This window comes from Hylaeus anthracinus, unplaced genomic scaffold (assembly GCF_026225885.1).
Source record: "Hylaeus anthracinus isolate JK02 unplaced genomic scaffold, UHH_iyHylAnth1.0_haploid 3, whole genome shotgun sequence".
NCBI lineage: Eukaryota > Metazoa > Arthropoda > Insecta > Hymenoptera > Colletidae > Hylaeus > Hylaeus anthracinus.
Genome location: NW_026535284.1, coordinates 14,308,642 through 14,329,461, shown reverse-complemented (window position 1 = coordinate 14,329,461; position 20,820 = coordinate 14,308,642). Strand labels below are relative to the sequence as shown.

Genomic DNA, 20,820 nt, shown 5'->3' with positions numbered 1-20,820 from the left:
GTTTAGAATTCGGGCCCGGTGGTTAAATAAAAAATCGAGTGGAATTCTTTTTTCGTGATTTTATTCAAAATAAAAATTCTTGGAACAGAGGAGACTTCTTCTTTTCCGTGGCATTCCGGAAGTCACTAAGGGCGTTGGCGCGTTTCGTCAAGAATCTCGGTTGATCTTGTTCGCCGGTTCCGGGCGGAAGGCGAGAAAGGGAGTCGAAGGGAGGAATATAATGAAAAGTAGAAATGGAACAGTAGCGGATGGAACTATCGGTGGCTTCGAAGGTCAGCTGGGGTACCAAACCGAGGACCCCTGGCTGGCAAGAAGGAAAAGGGTGGCTCGCCGTGGTGCACGCCCCGTGTTATTGATCGGGCTGGAGCGCACATCGGATTCGGAGACTCGTCGTGGTTGCCCTGGAGCCTTCGGAGCCTCGTCCTTTCCTCTCGTCGGCCGGCCACCTGGAGCTCCATCGTGGTACCCTGAAAAATTCAAAATGACTCCTCGAAATGCTTGTCAAACCATCCACTATCCAATCTCTATTCGCGTGGATTCTCAAAGCTCAAGCTCTCGAAGCTCAAGCTCTCGAAGCTGAAATTCTCAATGCATCCCTAGAGAAACACATGGAGCTATAATATAAAACCAACTTCCATTATTCCACCAGTCTCGATACAATCTTCGATATACATGAATCATCTTCCACAACTTTTACAACGAAAAGTGAAAGAAAGGTCTCGTTTTGGCTCCGTGTATTTTCGTTTGTTTTGGTTGAAGGGCTTGGACGGAACTGAAAAGCGATTCAGGTCCGAAAAAAGAATTCGGCGTGTAACTAAAAATAGTCCCCACGTCACGTATACCCCGCACGTACACTTTCAACCGTGTATCTTTAGCCTTGACCAGCTTTTAGGATCTCCAAAAGTGCCGGAGATACTTGGCCATTCCCTTTGAGCTGAGTCACCCTGTGCGATAGTTTCACTTTGATCCGCGCTGGTCCAGAATTATTACGAACTTGCAACGACCGTGACACGCTCTCCGTGCATTCGCACGCACGAATACGCTCCAATCTCGCGCGATGCGTCCACTGTTGCCACAGAGAGAACTGCCATCCGATTTCCATCGTTAAAGAGACCGAGATGTCAAAAATCTACTCGTATGCTTCGTTATTCGTCGGAAGTCGACCAAAAATTTCGTCGAGAGTCTCGAGAAATCATCGTCGCGCAATGGATCGAAGGATAAATAGGTACCAGGTGAAACGTGATCCACGCGGTGATCGTTACCCCGAGGCACCGAGAGTTCGGAAACCGAGTTAGCACTCTCAGCCAATGGCAGCATGTAAGGATAATTTCGCGGTAATCGAATATCGAGGCTCGCGAAGGCTGTCGCACCCTGATTAATCGTCGACGATGGATCCAACGCGGACCCGTCGCAATTTCCGAGCCAGCCTGTGAAATAGGAGAACGCTACGAATCATGGATAACGACAGACAACAGGCACACGCTGGGGACAACTTGACCGTTCCACTTCGATGATTTGTAATTCAACGTTGGCAGACAGTGGCGTGTCACCTGGGCTAACCCAACACGAATACCCAAAACGCGACTAGAATTGTCCTAGGGTTGCGACGTATACGTGTACCCTCTTGTGGTAGATTGTCCCGAACGTTTCTTCTGTTCAATTATTTCGCGCGGCAGTGTTTATACGAATAGACGATCTTAGACATACACGATTCAGTTATATAACGTACAGTGTAATAAGTATTCGTACAGCAATCGATTTAAAATAAAATTAATAAGAAAAGAAACGTGAGGCTACCACTAAAAGTTAATTTAAAACTTTAATCGGCGCGAATTCTATTCTAAAAATATGTAGGAACGTTGGTTAATTATTTCTTCCTCTTAAACTTGATGAAATAATTACGTGGAGTTTTATTTTGAATTGGTTTTTCTGTACGAATACCTATTACACTGACTGTAAAATATTGCATATGTAGGATTGTACATGGTAAAGAGACTTTCGGGATAACCTGCACGATTTCGTTCCGGCGTGTCGGGTTTTCTTCGTTTCGAAGCTTTTAATCACGCACGTTACAAGACTCCACGTTATTGTCGAAGGCTACGAGCAGCGTGGACGAGTCAAAGAAAGAACCTGTCATTTATCGGGCGTGTCCCTATTGAACAGGAGGAACTGGAGCGTCTCGATAGCCTCTAGTCCGTGCGCGCCCGCAACGGCAACGAGTCGGAACATTTTTATCTCGGCGTTGTTCATTCCGTATCGGTCCTCTTCGGGTTCTGTCTCTCCCCCGACGATCATCGATCCGGGTGTTTCCAGGTAATGAGCCGAGCGAGCTTCATCACGGACGATCGTCCAGGTAACTGTACCAGCTGCACCGCGGCCATTTCTCTGGTTGACCTGATCAGCAAATGCACCGCTCCATTTGTTTTTTTCTTTCCATAGAAACCCTTCGTTCCACGGAAATCTCTAATTTTTTTTTTTTAACGACAGTAGGACTGCCTTTCTTCGATTTTGTAGTGGAAAGTTGACTGTAGGTACTCGATAATTTTAGAGATTCAAATGATCGAGTAAAGTGTAGAGCGTGGCCTCATTAGTTTGCTCGCTCACCACTCGGATAGTCACAGTGCCCAGTCGTGTGATTTTATAGATTCAAGTAATTACGGTTGCATATACATCAAAGACTGGATAAGTGCAAGACTGGATCGACTGGATAAATGAAAGGTGACTATCCCCTCTAATCGAGAAGCGAGCAGTGTAATACGATCCTAACCGAGATTTGTATCGTTACGTTACTATTGTCTCACCGCTACGTTTCTGCCTTCTGCTTTCTTTTTTCCATCGGACCTCTTTCTCTTTCGCTCGCTGTCCTTTCTAAAATAGAATAGAATAGAAACCTCGACTTCTCTTGCACTTATCCAGTCTTCACTGTACATTCTTCTTCGGACACACATTATCCTCCGTAATAGGGATCACCGTGACGTAAACGCAGAAGCGAGTAATTATTCGATGACCTGTATCGTACCAGCTACAGCGAAAGCCACTCCTCCTGTTACAAAAGCAAAATGGTACATTTGCGAATGAAAAGGAAAAATGGTACAACAGGGTGACCCCGATAAAACGGCCCGATATTCCCAGCGTGTAGCTCACCGTTGCACCTTACACAGGTGCGATTACTAACAAGTCAATCCCATAGATATTCGTCTGTATGTCTATCGAAGAAGTTTGACTAAATTAAATAATAGTCTTGATATCACCAAACGAATCTTTCGTTATAAATAAATATCTGTATGAACAAGTTTACACATCTGTATACTTACATACGCATCAACATATTTATACAAACGTACGCTCGGGAACATCGAACTTACCATTTAATTTAAACAAATTTCTTCGATAGATGGGTTTCTTCGATAGAGGGGAATATTTATGCACTAAGGAGGTAGCTCGATTTTTTCAAATTTTCCTAAAAATCGTACAAAAATGTCCTACCTCAAAATCATAACAAAACGAACCAACTTCCATACTGGAGCACACTTATCAATTATCAAGTTTTCGTCGTACGTTTTTGAATAGAACAATTTCTGACTTTCATCGATAAAACTTTTATCCAACTTGGTCACACGTTCTCTAATACATCTTCCTTTGAAGCGCACGCGAAATTAGGCGGTGGTTTTCGCCCGCGATCATCGATAGGGATCGATCGATCGATCGAACTTGAGGTCTTAATCAACGCCCCAGCGAACCACCCAAGGAACGAGCCGTGGAAAATTATCCCCGTTTACTGCCACCCAGCCCTCGCAACCTCGTTCTGTTCACCTTTGCGCGTCGTCCGGCCAACGACTCCGAAGAAGAGGGTCGTAAGCACCCCGTGTGTTCTGGCACGAGCCGTGGCCTCTAGTCGGCGAACCGTGCGTTGATCTCGCAGTTGCAGCTGGAGGAATAAACGGGGACACTGGCTCCGTTTCTCTGGTATCAAAACATTCGTAACGCGCCTCTATAAAACGCCCCTTTCACGCGGCTGTTTTACCCTCGGAACGTTTCTCTTGCGCCGTTCGAACGGGTAAGATTATTTTTCGAACGAAATTCGTGCGTCACAGGTGGTCGAGGTCTCGGAAAACAATCCGATACTCTCGGACGAGCATCGAGGGATGTGTTTGTCACTTCTTTAACTTTACAAAGGAACAACGAATGAAAGAACGCTGGAATTCTTCGAATTCCGGATATTATTCCGGATGTACTATTACATTTCGCGTCCCATTTGACTCTGATCATTCTCAGCGAAGAGATCGCGAAAGCGGTAGCGTTGTTTTATCCGTGAGAATCGAAATTTATATGTTTTCAACGTGTAGTTTTTCCGCGTCAATTTCTAGACAGCTTTCGGGTTCCACTTCTGCGCCGCTCGCGCGATTGGTGGATTTTTATGTAGCGGCCGAGACTGTGACGGATGACGCTCGTATTTCACAGATTTCATTTTCGACGCCAGCTGCGCTTTTTCCGAACGGTCGATTCCCGCAATAAAAGTTAGATAGCGTCGCGAGAGCTGTTCAAACATCGCTCGCGGTTAACGTATATGGCCTATAAAATAAAAACAATCACCGAAGAAACGCGGGTCAACTCCATCCGTTCGCTGGGACCGGATGTATCCCCTCGAACAGGGCCAGATAAGATACCTAAGAGACTTCCGTACGACGGCCACCTGGATTTCGTTGCAACGCGATATTTTTAGCCTCGTCATTTGTTTTCTCAAGAATTTCAGGCTGCGGTTCGGTTTATCGCTACCGTAAACACGACAGGAGATAATTCCTTTTCGAAAGTAGTCGATGGAAGAGCTCTTTGCAGCCTGCTCGGAGCTTAGATCCTCGAATTATCTTAGACGTAATAATTCCAAGGCCTCGTGTTCGATCTTTGTTATTTATTCATTTATTTTTTGTAACTCTAGTAGAAATATTTACGCCGAGGTAACGATTCGCCAGAGTCTCCACTTGATAGCACAGAATTAATTTTAAATTGATTATCGAGTATCGATAATCCAGTAAAACGACACGCGATACAGATCCGATTACGTAAATAATATTTACATCTCGTAATGGACTTTCAATGCTTTTCTCTTTTTGCGGTACTTCTGGGCAACGTATCGAATAATAGATGTCCTACACCCAGACGTAATACGCATCTCAAATAAGGAGCGTCATATCTGGAAAGGGGATATGGTCGTACCGTTTGTGCGTGACTGGACTCGTCCCTATGGTCACTCGTTTCCCTTTTCCCGGAATAAAAGAACGGCCTCCGAGCCGTGCTGGGAAGGTTATCTCGAAATCTCCGGAGTGCATAAACAAACAAAAAAAAATGCGTCACGTAGTTCCCAGAGAATTACGCAATTTTCATCCCGGCTAATTCTCTCTGGAAACCACAACGTTTGCAGAGCAATCCAAATGACTCCCGTCGAGCTCCTCGCGGGAAATGAAGAGCACGCGTGCAGAGAGTGACGGTTCGCGTGAACTTATTCCATTACTTTTGAACTCGAGCTTTATCTGAACTGTTTCGTGGATTAGGAAGCATTTGTAGTAAATGAAGATGTCGCGGGGATGTGTAGGTTAGGTTGGTCGAATCGTCGAATATCAGGTTAGGTGGACTATGGTTTGCACCTACGAACTGAAGGCACAGAAGGACAGGGAAATTAATCTACGTTTATCAACCCTTTGCACTCGAGAGGTGACTCGAGAGGCGTGATTAGGTTTCACGCAGCAAATCTACAATATCCAAAGTTTTTAGTTTACAATACTCAATTTTCTTCGGAGCTCGACGTATCGATAAAATCGACGTATCAGTAAAATGATTGTGTAGGTAAAGGTGACCTTATTCTCAAATCTAGATAGCTTAGAATTCATGGCAATAGAATGCTAAGAAACATCTCGAGTTGCTGATAGATACCAGAAAACAGGCTTCGAGTGCGAAGGGTTAAAGAAATTTGTCCAGATTAAGTAACGAGTTTGATGTTTCCGTATCAATTTTTCATTATACAGGGTGTCCCAAAAGTCGGGGAGGAGCTGGAAATGGGGGGTAGCTGAGACGATTCTGAACGACAATTTCCTTTGCAAAAATGTCGGATGAGGCTTCGTTAAGGAGATATTAAGCGAAAACCCCGACCAATCAGAGCGCGCGTAGACCGTTGGAGCGGCCGCGGTAGCGAAGGCTACGCGCCGGGCGGCCGCGCTTGCACGCGAACAAGTGACTCGACGCGCATCGAAGGACATTGACGCTGCCGCCTAGCGCGTAGCCTTCGCTACCGCGGCCGCTCGAACGGTCTACGCGCGCTCTGATTGGTCGAGGTTTTCTCTTAATATCTCCTCAACGAAGCCCCATTCGACATTTTTGCAAAGGAAATTGTTGTTCAGAATCGTCTCAGCTACCCCCCATTTCCGGCTCCTCCCCGACTTTTGGGACACCCTGTATATAGATACACGCGTAGAGTTCATTCGTGTAACTATTCATGTACACGAGTGCAAAGGGTTAAAGAAATTTGTCCAAATTAAATAACAAGTTTGATGTTTCCATATCAATTTTTCATTATAAATAGATACACGCGTAGAGTTCATTCGTGTACATATTCATTATGAAAGATTCATTCGGAAATATTAAGCTTGCCATTTAATTTAGACAAATGTGTCCAATAGAGGGTACGAATAGTTACGGGACCGACTGTATATCAATGGGCACTATTCCCGTCTCAATTTATCTCCCAGAGAGTCTCCCAGACCCAGAGTGCCTCTAGCTTCGCAGGTGCGACCAATTCGGCCAATCGAACTAGCCGGCCAACTTCCGACCAACGAACTCTACCCGAATTCCTTCCGCATCGTTATAGTAGGTCTCTGTGCCCTCTGACGGCGCAGGGAGGAAGTGAAGCCGAGACACGGTAACACGGCGATCCGTACGAAGTAGTCGAGAGGGTTGTAAACGCGGCTTTTCGCCGAGGTTCTCAGCGATAAGATTTGCATGCGCACGCGAGCCCGGAGCGTTCCGAGAACGCCGTTGCTCGTGGACGGTTCATGGAAATGGATCAAGCCTCTCGATGAATTTTCACGAGTCGTCGAGGGGTGAGCGGGATTAACGCTCTCTGCGCTCGCAGTTGCGCAGGGGACGTCTGACGCGAAACTGGGTTGCACTACTTCGCTCGGGTCTGGCCGCGGCCACAGAGAACCGGGCTTGGGTGCAAACCTGCATAATGCATAGGTGCACGAGGTCGGGAGCGAGTCGAAACCTGTTCGAAGTTTCCCACTGTTGAAAAATTATAGAACTTTTAGTCGGTATCTCGATAAATGATGCATAGTCTCTTTTCTCTTCTGGTCGTTAGGAACAAGCTGGAATTGGTTTCTTGGTCATTCGTTATTACTGCTAGGCGTGGGAAATAATTCGGCGCCCCTATGGTCAATTATTCATAAGTAGACTGCGGATCTTTATGCATTTATTGGAAATTCGAACGTGCAGAAACCAGAAACGTAATGCAAACGATATGAAAAAATATAATAAAGATTGAAATTAAAGTTCATGTTGTTTATGTTCGATTTTTGTAAGCACGTTCGCGAGGATTTTATTTTGCATAAAGATCTAGATTCTATATCCTGAATGCATCTAACATTCCCAGCTGAACAATTTTTTGCTTACAGTTATTCTCCTACAATTATTTAATTATCCATCTGTAACGCGTTAGATGAATAGTATACACGCACTTTACAGTGACCATCGGGTTAGGACTTATGGTTAGATTATACACCGTACAGATCAGTTGCAACGGAGACCAAGGCGGAGAACCTCGAAGGTTAATTAATCACGCAGTAACAGAATACTCTAGTTGAATCACAACGATAAATGATCGAATATAAACGCGTGGAAATGATATCTCCACTTAAAGAAAGACAGAAAATTCATTCGGGAGTCCCGTTAGCCTTAATTATCGCTCGAAGCGCGCCAGCCGCGACAAACACATTCCGATGATCCAATAGAAGGTTCGAATTAAGGGCGGGGGTGGACTCGCCGACCCTAGTAACCCGATTAATTGCGAACGTCATTCGATAGGACGTTCCACGGCCGCGTTTCATCGGCCCCTTTCATCGGCCCCTTTCATTTACCGATTCCCTTGGGAGATTGTATCACGGCTCGCGAAAGGCGTTGCGCATCGGATAGTTCAATTTCAGATAGAACGGGTTTACACGTAGCGTTTATTCCCGCTAAGTGACCCCTGTCGCGACAGTACTCCGGGTCCATCTTGCTTGGATAATTAATCGGCCATCTTGCGGACTTTTTCATTTATAATCGTACAGTTTGTCTGGAAATAAGCAACTCGGTCGGGAGCGACGAATTATTTTATTATTTCGAGGGAGGTATACTATTTGGCTACGGCTATTCTGCTTGACTTTGTATCCGAGCGTGACGAGGAGAAACCCGTCGACAAAACAGGGGTTTCGGTGTAGCGGCGACCTATAAACCGATCGCTCGAGTACAGGTATTATTTATCGGAGAATGACAGAAGATGCTGTCTCACTTTAGCACTAGTAAAATCGTACGAATTGTCGGATCTCTCATTTGACTTGAAACAAAAACATGGGAAAAGTTGCTTATGTACAGATAATGCTGTATCGGTTTACATACTATCTTTTTTTTTTTTTTTATAAATAAAATAATCGAGGGTCCAAATGGAATCCTCAAAAAAAGATGATTATAATATTATCCGAGGTCTGAAAGGCACCACGATGAATTCAGTTCAATGATATTCGGTTAATGTAATTAATGCAACGACGATGTTAAAGAATCTGTTAAAGAATGTTGCTCTCGTGACCATCAGGAGTACGTGAATCGATACCATGGACAGAAAATGGGCTCCTTGGAGCCACACGTGTTCGCCCTGGCCGAGGCTGCGTACAGGTCGCTCCAGGACACGGAGAGCAATCAGTCCTGCGTGATATCCGGCGAAAGTGGGGCCGGAAAGACCGAGACCACGAAATTTATTCTCCAGTATCTATGTTCGGTAACCAGCAACGTGGACACGTGGGTGGAACAGCAGATTCTGGAGGCAAACACCATTCTCGAGGCATTCGGTACGTTCAACTGTGGTTTCGTTATCAAATAAAAATAAAAGTAAAGTAAAGCGTAACAATTTCTTCTAATTTACTACTAATTTATTGACTCTCTCTCTCTCTCTCTCTCTCTCTCTCTGCTAACTCTTTCTTCAACCATCGATTGTCCGCAATGATAAAGACCCCGGTCGCCACTGTTTCGAACGAACGAGAGATTTCTCGAGCCAGTGTCGAAAAGCCGGGCTTCGAAAGTAGGCGAACATAAACAGGCTGGTCGCGTGAAACGGGTCGATGAACCCTATTTCTTAATGGCGTTTAAAAATAAAAGGGAATTCATTACTCGGAGTCGAGAGGCCGTGAGCGGAGTCAGGTGTTAAATGCAGAAACGAGGGGTGAAAACTGGGTCACCGAAGAAGAAAGATTTAAGGGATATCGTAAAAAATTGCGCGGTTCGCGGGCCCCCCTTAAGGAAAACACAGAAACGGGATATTCGGAGCCGTGCTTCCGCCGTGAACAATTTACGTTATTACTTGAATATTTTCGAGCGAAATCTTTTTATCCTATTTAATTCTTTTTATCCTATTTAATTCTTTTGTTCGTTTGGACCAGGTAACGCGAAGACGGTGAGGAACGACAACAGCTCGCGGTTCGGAAAGTTCATGCAAGTGTGCTTCGACAGCAAGTGGATGATCAAGGGTTGCATCATCCAGGATTACCTGCTGGAGCAGAGCCGTATAACCTTTCAGAGCACCGGGGAGAGAAACTACCATGTGTTCTATCAGCTGGTCGAGGCTGGCACGAGGGACAAGGAATTCGCCGAGCAGTATAAATTGATGCCAGCGAGCCACTACAAGTATCTCAATCAGTCCGGTTGCGTCAAGATCGACGGGATCTCCGACTCCAAGAAGCTTGATGCTCTTAGGCTTGCGTTCAACGTGCTTCAGGTAGTCGAGACTCGGCCAACTCCTGAAACTAGATCACTGTTAACGCACCTTGAGCGACTCACCGATTTTTAACGCTGTATTTACCGGGAGCCTATTTAAAGGCTTTTTAATTATAGTATTTAGTTATTCGAATTTATTTACTGTGTTACAGTAACAGTATGAAAGAATTATCGTTAGTCTAGATTATCATATGCTGCTGTAGAAAATTCTTTTTTAATTAAAGACTGTTTCTAAATAGCCCGGTAGATAAAGTGTTAAGGAAATTCTTGGCAGGCCACGCGAGCCGCTTAAAAGCGCTGGTATTATAGAACCAATGTTTCTTAATGTTCAACGTTCGGACCGCTCAACGTGTTAAATTCGATTCACCTAAACAATTATTTCTGTTACTATACACCATTTAAAATACACAAATATTGTCTCAGGTCGCTCCAGAGATGTGCGAGGGAATTTTCAGAGTTCTGTCCGCCATCCTCTGGCTGGGAAACTTGAGCTTCGAGGACGTGGACGGTGAGAGGTGCGAGCTGACCACCGAGGATCTCGAGATCGTTGGAACGGTGGCTCCTTTGCTGGGGCTGCAGGTCGAGGATCTCACGAAGGTGGTGCTGATACGGCAGATAAACGTGCGGGGAAACATCACGGAGATACCGCTGAAAGTACAGGAAGCCAGGGAAAATAGACACGCGATGGCGAAAGCGCTGTACTCGAGGGCGTTCGCCTGGCTCATCAACCACATCAACAATTGCACGAATCCCGGTCAAGATAGCTCGAGATTCCTCGGCGTCCTGGATATATTCGGCTTCGAGAACTTCGCCGTGAACAGCTTCGAGCAACTGTGTATCAATTACACCAACGAGAAGCTCCACAAGTTTTTCAATCACTATGTGTTCGCGTTGGAGCAAGAGCTCGTAAGTAGTTTCTGGTCGTTGGGCCGTGTGACAGGCTTTGTAGATCAACTGGTGGGACGAAACTCTCGTCGCGTAGCTAGTAAGAGTTCAATTTAATGTTAAATCCATCTAGCGACAAAACGCCACGAACCTCTTGGAACATTTTTATTTGTCGATGGCTCCACCGGTTGAGCAACAAAATTTCCACCAAAGGGTTAAGAGGCACGCCAACCCCACGATGAAGTAAATTACCGTAACGCGTGGAACGTTTCGAATTTCAGTACCGTCAAGAAGAGATCCAATACTCCCATATCACCTTCACAGACAACACCATGTGCCTGGAATTAATCGAGAAACCTCCACGATGTGTTCTTAAGTTACTGACCGAGCAGTGCCATATGCCGAAGGGCTCCGACCTAGCGTATCTGACTAATTTGCACGCCGAATTCGAGAACCATCCGTGCTACGTGAAAGGCGACGATCGACGAAAGTGGGAAAAGGAGTTCGGGGTGAAGCATTACGCGGGCTGCGTGACGTACACCGTCGAGGGTTTCGTGGACAAGAACCGCGACGTCCAGCAGGATGTGTTTTTCGACTTCATGTCGAGAAGCACGAACGAGTTCGTGCAAGAGATCACCGTCTACCAGGACCTGTTGGGATGCACGGTGGCTCGCGCGAGCGGTAACACGACCACAATGTCCCGTGGAACGTCCAAAGGCAAGCCAACGCTTTGCGACTCGTTCAGGCATCAGCTGCAGGCGCTGGTAGACGTCCTGCAAGCCACGACTCCTTGGTACGCGAGATGCATAAAGCCCAATATGCAGAAGATAGCGAACCACTACGACGAGAAGCTGGTGCTCGATCAGCTAAAGTACTTGGGCATGCTGGATATAATTCGGATCAGAAAGGAAGGCTTCCCTATACACATGGCCTTTCACGACTTCGTCGCTAGGTACCGGTGCCTGGACAAGGCTCGTTTGTCTCGTCCAGGACAAGAGATCGAAGCTGTCAAGTGTCTGATCAGTAGCCAAGGTATACCCGAGACCGAGTGGCAAATAGGCAAGAGCAAAGTGTTTCTTAGGAGCTATGTTCACGAACCTCTGGAAGACTCCAGGAACCAAATGGTTACCAGCAATGCCATGATGATACAGAAAATATGGAGGGGCTATGTCGATCGAAAGGGTATGTTATACTCGTTTTTAAAGTCCAATTATATCTTTTAAAACTCGTGCAACAAGCATCCATCCGATGAATTATTTTTCTACGTAGAGTACAAACGCATAAGAGAGGCAGCGTTGAAAGTACAGCATGCTTATCGAGGCTGGAAGCTGAGAATCATGTTCATCAGAAAGCGTAGAGCAGCTATTGTCATACAGAGTCACCTGCGCGGCGTCTTTGCTAGGGAAGTGGCGGCAGCCCTGAGGGAAATGAGGCGAGTGGACGAAGAAATGAGAAAGAGAGAGCGACAAGAGGAAGAGAGGAGACTAATGGAAGACAAGAAAGCACTGGAAGAGAGCCAGAGGTAAGGCGCAACCAGCTACTCCTATAATCTTATAATACGTATTTCAGTATACGAAGTGCAGTGGCGTTCACTTGGGACGATCGTTCGTTTGTGCGTTAATAGCGTTTCCATTTGTGTCTCTTGTAGCGCACAGTACAATGGTATTGTCGGAATGGAACCTGGGTAAGTTGGTCAGTAGTTCGAGCGGCGAATTAAAACCCTCTGCCGCATGATGAGCTCTGCGAGTAACTGCTCTTAACGTAGATGCAAAGTTTAATGCCGCATAATGCGCATCAGCACGCGCCCCGTACTTCCCTGACTAATCTCTACGCTTAACACTAAAACCAGCGTGATGGGTTTTAGTCCAGGGTATTGGTAACCTTGCTCGATTTTACAGGAAGGCGCAAGAAGAGATTGCCGCGTTATCGCAGATGGCGGAACAGATGAACTCCAAGATGGCTGCTTCGGATTTGCAGTCGGTGGACTTGGACAACTTGTTCTCGTTTCTGTCCGATGTTCAGTCGACGAAGGGTAATCAGATCATCGAGGAGATCGGCGAACAAATGGACGAACTGGTGGAAGACCTTGACGTGGAGCTGGAGACTGTGATACAGCAAGAATTGGAGATGAACTCCAAGTCCGAATCCAAAGCGAACACTCCAAATGGTCAGGAACCACCATTAACGCCACAGCAAATGTCACAATCGCAGCAAAGGCTAGCCTGTGGTAACAGCGGCAAGCTTGGTCAGCCTAGTCTTCCCGAACCTACCGAACCCCCTCCACCTCCACCGCCACCCGCTCCGCCCATAGCAATGAACGGAGATTCCTCCACCGACAACGGAGAACCAATTTACGAATCCGTGTTGCCTCGAGAGGAGAACAGTCCCAGTAGTCCCATCGTAATGAACGGTAGCTCTGGATCATTGGTGAACGGAGAATCCTGTGGATCGCCTCCACCGGTGCCAAACAACAAGATTATCAAGGAACAGATCGCTGGCAGTCCTCCTTCCAGACCAGAATCTAGGAACTCGAACGGTCACCATTTGCACCACAATCATCATCAACTGGTGCCTCAGCAGCAACAGAACGGTCACGAACAACATCAGCAGCAACAGCAACAGCAACAATCTCAACAACCGCCCGTTGAACGCGAGCAAAGACGGAAATGCAGAGTAGAGCGCAAGCTTCAGGAATTAGAGGACAAAAAGGAACCCGATAACGAAGTGACTTATCACGACATAGTAGAATTCGCACAGAATTACTTCAACAGCCACGAAAGATCTCCCGAGGGGACGATAATGGCCACGCTCACCAGAAAATCGCGCGGCAAGAGCGTGGAGTATATTCCAAAGTACGAAATGGTCACGTACTACAAAGGTTCCACCATTCCAAATTCTCACATTCACATGTACGATCCCGATAACGTTAACGTGGCATGTTCAGTCTTTAGGGTGAGCAACCGGTATCATGGTCAAACCTTATCGCATGGATTCTCGAATGATCTTAATACTATTTTCCTTTACTTTCAGGATCTCTGTAAATATACAAGAGGAGAGATGAAACTGGATCAGGAGATCGCAACGATTCAGAGCATAATCGGTTACGGTATCGAACGCGAAGAGCTGAGGGACGAGGTTTTCGTGCAGTGCATGCGTCAGGCGACGAACAATCCTAACCCAGAATGGGCGGAACGAGTCTGGTTATTACTGTGTCTGGCGATCGTTGCCTTCCAACCCAGCAAACTGCTCTACAAGTACTTCGTGTCCTTCCTGCGAAAGAACTTGGCTCTGGAAGGGAAACTGAGACAGTACGTTCAATGGTGCGTGGATAACTGCAAGAATATGAAAGCCTCGTGCAGACAGCATCCACCGTCGACGGTGGAGATCGCTGCCATGAGACGATTGGGCACTATAGTTTGCCGGTTCTTCTTCCTGGACGGAAGAACCAAAGCGATCGATGTGCATCCAACCGACACTGCCTCTGACGCGGTTGCTAAGTTAGGTGAAAAATTGGGTCTTCGATCGTTGGAAGGTTGGGCAATTTACCAAAGCAGACCGGACGGCGAAGAGCACGTTCGCGCGCACGACTATTTGTACGATGTAATAGCTGCTTGGGAAATGTACGTGTCGCTATACTTCACTATTTAACAAATATTATATCGGGAATGTTGTTTCTAATTCATTTAATTCTGTGTATTCAGGAAACAATGCAAGCTGAACACTGCGCAATCGACGTTCTCGACATTGAGACGAAGTAATAATGCTACATTAGGCAGCGGCGATAATCGATTCGTCTTCAAACGCAGGCTATTCCGAAACACTCGAGAAATATCTCAAGATCCTGTTGAAGTGAACATGCTATACGCTCAAGCAGTATATAATGTTGTTAAGGTATATCTACGTAGAGTTTAAAGAATATTCATCGCGACTTTCCAAGGTAAATTCAAATCTCAAAATTTCAACGTTTTATTTTCCAGTGCGACGACTTTCCAGTATCCGAGAAGGTCGCGCTTCAATTGGCAGGTCTGCAAGCCCAAGTCGCTCTGGGAGATCCGAAAGATAACGATCGCCTAGATTACTACAGCGAGGTCGATAGCTTTTTGCCTTATCGAATAAGTCGAGCCCGCGGCGATGACGTTTGGGTGCCGATAATAGCTCAAGCGCATAGACAGTACGGCGCCGGTCGCAAGGAATTGGCAGCCAAAGTATTGTATCTATCGTGTGTGATGCAATACCCACTTTACGGCACGACGATGTTCAACGTCACTTATCGGGGTTACTGGTCGTACGGCAACCAACTGATCTTAGGCATCAACTCCGAGGGATTGATGCTCATTAAACCCGACGACAAGTTCGTTTTGTCAGAATATCGGTATCAAGACGTGGAGAGCATCATGTTGGACCCCAGCGACTGCTTCATCACTTTGTCCCTGCTTCGTCACAATCCTGACAGTTCGCACAAGTGCTTCGTATTCGAAACTGCGCAGAAAAACGAGATAGGTAGTCTGATCGTTAGTTACTGTCCAGCGCTGGCTGCATGGATCACGGAAAACGAGGTTCCCACTAAGAAGCTCAAGTGTATCACTAACGAGGATCGAATTAGACTTTACCATAACTTAGTTAACTGTCGAAGGACGCTAGTCGATGCGGAAATCCTAAGAAAACCTCAAGACTCTGGCGGTGGTTTCCTCAGGAATACCCTTAGACGGCTATCGAAGCACAGAATAGAAAAGCTTAGGCAAGAGCACGGCAGCGCAACGGATCACGGTGAAACCTACAAGGGATTCCCGTACGCGTATTGGGCGTTCAGCAGACAAGCAATACCACAGAGCCTTTCGAAGCTACCCGACCCAGACGAGCAGATGTCCCTCAGCGTATTCCAATTGATTCTAACGTATGCTGGACTAGGACAAAATGGAGACACGGTTCGAAGGGTCGAGGACGAGCACGTGAACCTGATACAAACGGTGATGGAACGATGCATAAGAAAAGAGAACTTGTTGGGCGAATTGTATCTACAGTTGATCAAACAAACCACCGATCACCCCGATCCTAATAGTCGGGTGAATCTCAGGCATTGGGCGCTGCTCTCTCTAGCCTGTTCCGTGATTCTTCCGCCTCAGAAGGTCATTCGAAAGTATTTGATAGCGCACTTGAAGCGTTGCGCCAGCGATTATGTGACGGAGGAGGGGAAGTACGCCCGATTCGCTGAAAAGTGCCTTTGCAAGACGCAGGGCACGAGGAGAAGGCAATGGCCACCGAGCAGGGAAGAGATAATGTGCACAATTAACCGTAGGCCTATTTACGCGAGATTCCATTTCATGGATGGCCAGTATCACGCCGTGGAATTTCATCCATCGGCGACGGCTAGGGATGTCATGGAGATCATCAAAGCCAAGATCGGTCTGGAAGAAACTGCACTGGGTAAGATTATTATTTTATCGCGTGAATTGTAGCTACGCGTCTGCTGTAGCTAATTCTCGAAATTATGATTTATAGGTTACGCTATCTACGAAGTCCTAGGTCCAACCGAGCGAGCGCTGATACCAGAAGAGAAAATCGCTGACGTGATGTCGAAATGGGAACGTTACAGAACAGCGAACGCACAGCAGAACCAATCGCAACGAAAACACGCACATCACTTTTTCCTATTTAAGAAACATTTGTTCCTCGATCAGTACATGAACCTCGACGATCCCGTAGAGAAGGAGTTATTGTACCATCAAGTGCTGCACGACTTGCGCGCTGATCGGTTCCCTATCACCGAGAAGGAAGCTGTAAATAATTTTCTTTCCGTCTGTAAACTTCGTTAAACTCGTTCGATACAGGGCGCACACTAACGCGAAGGACCTACTTCGGTGAACGCTGAAGTAGATACCACATGTTAGGATGCGCCCTGTATACTGCGGATCAGACAGCAGTTTAAATAAACGTAGGACGACGTGGTTGAACGATATATTTTTCAGATGATGCTGACAGCCTTGCAAGCTCAATTAGAGCTAGGTGATTGCGAAGATACCGTGTCGGACCTCGATTATCGCACTATATCGAGCCACTGCCTACCCGCGAGACTGGTACCAAATTTGTGCGTGGAAGGTGTTTTCCAACACCACCAATCCCTAAGAGGGATGACACCGCCCGAAGCAAAGAAGTCTTTCTTAAATTTAATTCAGTCGTGGCCGCTGCACAGGGCCACGATATTCGACGTGATGCAATCGTTTACGTCGAACTGGCCCCGCGTTCTTTGGTTGGCCGTCGATCAACAAGGTCTTCATCTTCTGGAACATCGCTCCAGAAACGCTCTTTGTACCTACGAATACAGCAGTATTCTCAGTTATAGCCCAGCTGTTAGTTGTTTGATGATTATCACCGGTACCGATAAGAAACAGAGCAAAGTGATCTTAACGACATCCCAGGTAATTATTCTAGGGCTGTTGTTTCTCAAATACGACCGAAACGTATTCGATATCATCATTTATACGATCGCGTAATTTCATTTCAGGCACATCAAATAGCGAATTTAATTCGCGAGTACATGGACGTGCTGCAATCGCCACCGGAAGTACCAAAGAGGGATTCAGCGATAGCTCAACAAATAGCTCAACAGCAGCTGCAACAATCGTCAGCCAATCTCTCGACGACTACCGGTGGTCGGAAATCTCGACCTGCTTCGGTACTGCATAGAGGTGCTCCAGTGATACAATCGCAAGCTAGTTAAAAAGGTTAAACTAATCGTTAAGTGCGACACTCCTCCCTGAATTGATACCGATAAACTGCTTTCATTTTCATACCTTTATATTACACGTTTATCTTTAATATTTTCAATATCCATACTTTTATACATCTATATCTCTTCTATCGTTCAAACGACATTCTTTCTAAATAAGCGATCTAGGTGATCGATACGTTTCAAGACGAACCTATTTCGGTATCAAGTTGATGACAAGGATGTGTCCGTAGTTATTGATGCTTTATTGGCAAGGCCTATCAGGCGACGAAGCGCGAGAATTGTCGCAACGAGACGACACTAGCCTAGGAATACTTTCTTCCAATATTTATTCAATTAGCTTAGGGCTCGAGAGACGTTGAAAAACAAAGAACATAACTGCCACCGCGGAGAGTAGATTAGCGAATGGACCGACCGACAAAAACTGCCATTTTACGATTTTAAAGCTGAAAAGCCTTCGAAACATTTCTATTTCCATTTTTCTCCGTCAAAGTCGTTGCCTTTTTTACGAGCGATCGTCAACGTTTTTTATACAATTTTTCCCAGTATATATAACGCGATAACCAACGAATGAATTGGTGCGTATTATTAATGTCGACGTACGATCGGAAATGGGCAAAATTTTATTCGAATAATAATAATTCATTACAATTTCGCCCATATCTCCATGCACTGTATTCTGCATATCATTTTTTATCGTCAGACAAAAAAGGGTGATTATCAAATTTTCAATACAATTTCATGGTTGATGCTAACCAAGTCTGTTAATCGAGCTGTAAAAGCCTCGAGTATCTTATTTGACAGTATATTTTAGTTTAGACAATGTCAAGGATGACCAATTAATTAATTCTATACCCTATTTTGCTTGTCTCGTTGATCACTCTGTTCGATGATGCTACCATTATATGATAAGAGATAAGAGAAAAACTTAAAGGCTTTGAAAATCAACATATTGCAATCGACGTTAACGTCTCGAATATTAACTTGTGCAAAATTTAAACACGATTATACACACACGTTATCATTGTACTTAGGCACAATATTCCAAGTATAGCAAACGATTATATAACCATTAACTCGTAATTCGAAAAATCTTCGATCACATTTTAAATGAAAGTCAAACGATGATCGGATATTCGTTTTCCAGACAATCCTTTCGCGCTATAGTCACTTTTCTTGTAAGGCTTGACAATTATGGCATTTAAATCCAAACATTTAACGGATAGGGAATCTTTGGTATTAAATAAACAATATCCGTGATTCAGATGCACGATCGCATCGATCAAATATTCCACAAAATTGCGTCCAAAAAAAATTTCTTATTACTTCTTTTAATTCGAAAGCCCCGAATCGCTCGATATCTTGATGTGTAAATATTAAACGGAAAAAAAAGAAATATTGAAACCTAAAACGATAGATTCCGAGCAAAATTCTTCAACGTTAAATTAAATTCTATTTCCATATAAGCTAGATTTACGCGTTAATCAGTCTTAGTTAAGCCTTTAAACGCAATCCTTCATATTTGTAAAACGTGGCAAACATACAAAATCGAAATTCTCGAAGGATCTATACTGTTCACAGTTCACTACGTAGATATATAGTTCAACTAAAATAACAGTCTCGACAATGAGCAATGGCGATTGCTCGGTAACAAATTATACAGTTTAGTAATATACGATTGTACCATAATTAATTTTCGAATTATGTGGTATAAGCACTTTTTACGGGACACAGTCGAGAAAGGATTAGGGTAAGATTAAATATACAATTTCCTCTGTTAGTCTTTTGTCGAACCCTGGAGCCAGCGATGAACCGTGACGAAACAGAGATGTTTGCATGCCCCCTGCAATCCGTATATTCATTCCGTTTGTTTTTCCGTGAAATTAGCTAAGATTTGACGAGTGCAGAGACAGACTGTGATCCGCTTTGGGTGTCCTTAGTCTTCGAGAGCTGTTCAACGAGTGAGACATCGTGTTAACTAATAAAAAAAGAAAGAAGATGACGAGCGTGTGTGAGTGAGAGGGTGAATGAAAGTATGAGAGAGCTACGAGAAATATTGTGAACATATGAAATCGTACGTAAGAATCGAGAAAACGATTTACAACGAGTGCATGATACTTAAAAGGGGATAAGAGAATGGAAAATATGAAAATCCCCATATGTGTAGCTTAAGCAAAATAAATTATTGGTTGATGATGTTATATTGAAATATTTAAGAACGAAAAACACTGTATATACGTATATAAATAGACGCGCACAGACGCATATGCGGACAACGCGATTTACACACAATTGCATACATATACACACACATATGACAAATTTTATGTAAACTGGAAGGAATACATACAAAGCAGACAAGGGGTAACACCACGCCTACACATAATGCGACAAAGATATACATACCATTATATAAATATGAACATAAATATAAATATATGATGAATATATATAAATATATAAATACAAATAAATATAGATTATTAATATACTCGAGCTATGTATAAGGATACAATAAAACAAAGCAAAGCTTTAATATTGCAAGTAACAAGGACTGTTTCTTTCACAGTTTACAATAAGTATAATCATAGTCGAAACTAATTAATACAATACAACACAACACCCTAACACCTTCTAACATCTCGTAACAGATCCGATCTACCTCCAAACATATCCTACAAATATCCCTATACTCCTACTAACACCTCCCAACATCTCCTAACTCCTCCTGACACCTTCTAACATATCGTAACACCTTCTAACATCTTGTAGCACCTACTTACATTTCCCTTTAAATTCCTTTTAATTTACATTCTATCCCTGGTACACCTCTTCGTATATCATGTTCTCCTGATACCAAAATTCAAAATCGGCCCCCAATTCCCATACGTACAGAAAAATGTGCCCCTTGAATTAGGCAACCTATACTTACAGATATGTCGGGCCGGTTGCCTACTCGTAGGCGCAAACGTGCCACCTCTTCGCATATCATGTTCTCCTGTTACCAGGAGTAGAAATCCGACATTTCCCGTCACAATTTTAAGCAGGGCGATTTGCAACATTGTAGAAGTTTTGAGAGAAGCGGTTTGCAACATTGTTGAGTTTCGAAAGGAGCTATTTGCAACATTGTTGAAGTTTTGAGAGAAGCGGTTTGCAACATTGTTGAGTTTGCAACATTGTTGAGTTTCGAAAGGAGC

At 44.7% G+C, this 20,820-nt stretch overlaps 1 protein-coding gene across 4 annotated transcripts in view; it reads left to right on the top strand.

The window, feature by feature from the left end:
• The window catches only part of LOC128893867 (myosin-I heavy chain), a 40,289-nt gene extending 20,121 nt beyond the window's left edge, over nucleotides 1-20,168 (top strand). The window contains exons 4-16 of one of the 4 annotated variants that reach the window (XM_054155152.1): nucleotides 8,837-9,089; nucleotides 9,678-10,012; nucleotides 10,435-10,917; nucleotides 11,178-12,078; nucleotides 12,166-12,418; nucleotides 12,545-12,580; nucleotides 12,795-13,848; nucleotides 13,927-14,516; nucleotides 14,598-14,787; nucleotides 14,874-16,320; nucleotides 16,396-16,673; nucleotides 16,863-17,312; nucleotides 17,399-20,168. In XM_054155152.1, the coding sequence (XP_054011127.1) occupies nucleotides 8,837-9,089; nucleotides 9,678-10,012; nucleotides 10,435-10,917; nucleotides 11,178-12,078; nucleotides 12,166-12,418; nucleotides 12,545-12,580; nucleotides 12,795-13,848; nucleotides 13,927-14,516; nucleotides 14,598-14,787; nucleotides 14,874-16,320; nucleotides 16,396-16,673; nucleotides 16,863-17,312; nucleotides 17,399-17,614 (6,486 nt within the window). In that variant the 3' untranslated portion in view covers nucleotides 17,615-20,168. Of the gene's footprint in view, nucleotides 1-8,836; nucleotides 9,090-9,677; nucleotides 10,013-10,434; nucleotides 10,918-11,177; nucleotides 12,079-12,165; nucleotides 12,419-12,544; nucleotides 12,581-12,794; nucleotides 13,849-13,926; nucleotides 14,517-14,597; nucleotides 14,788-14,873; nucleotides 16,321-16,395; nucleotides 16,692-16,862; nucleotides 17,313-17,398 lie in introns of all 4 variants that reach the window. The other 3 variants (XM_054155151.1, XM_054155154.1, XM_054155153.1) reach the window with 3 other exon arrangements.
• Nucleotides 20,169-20,820: the final 652 nt, after the last annotated feature.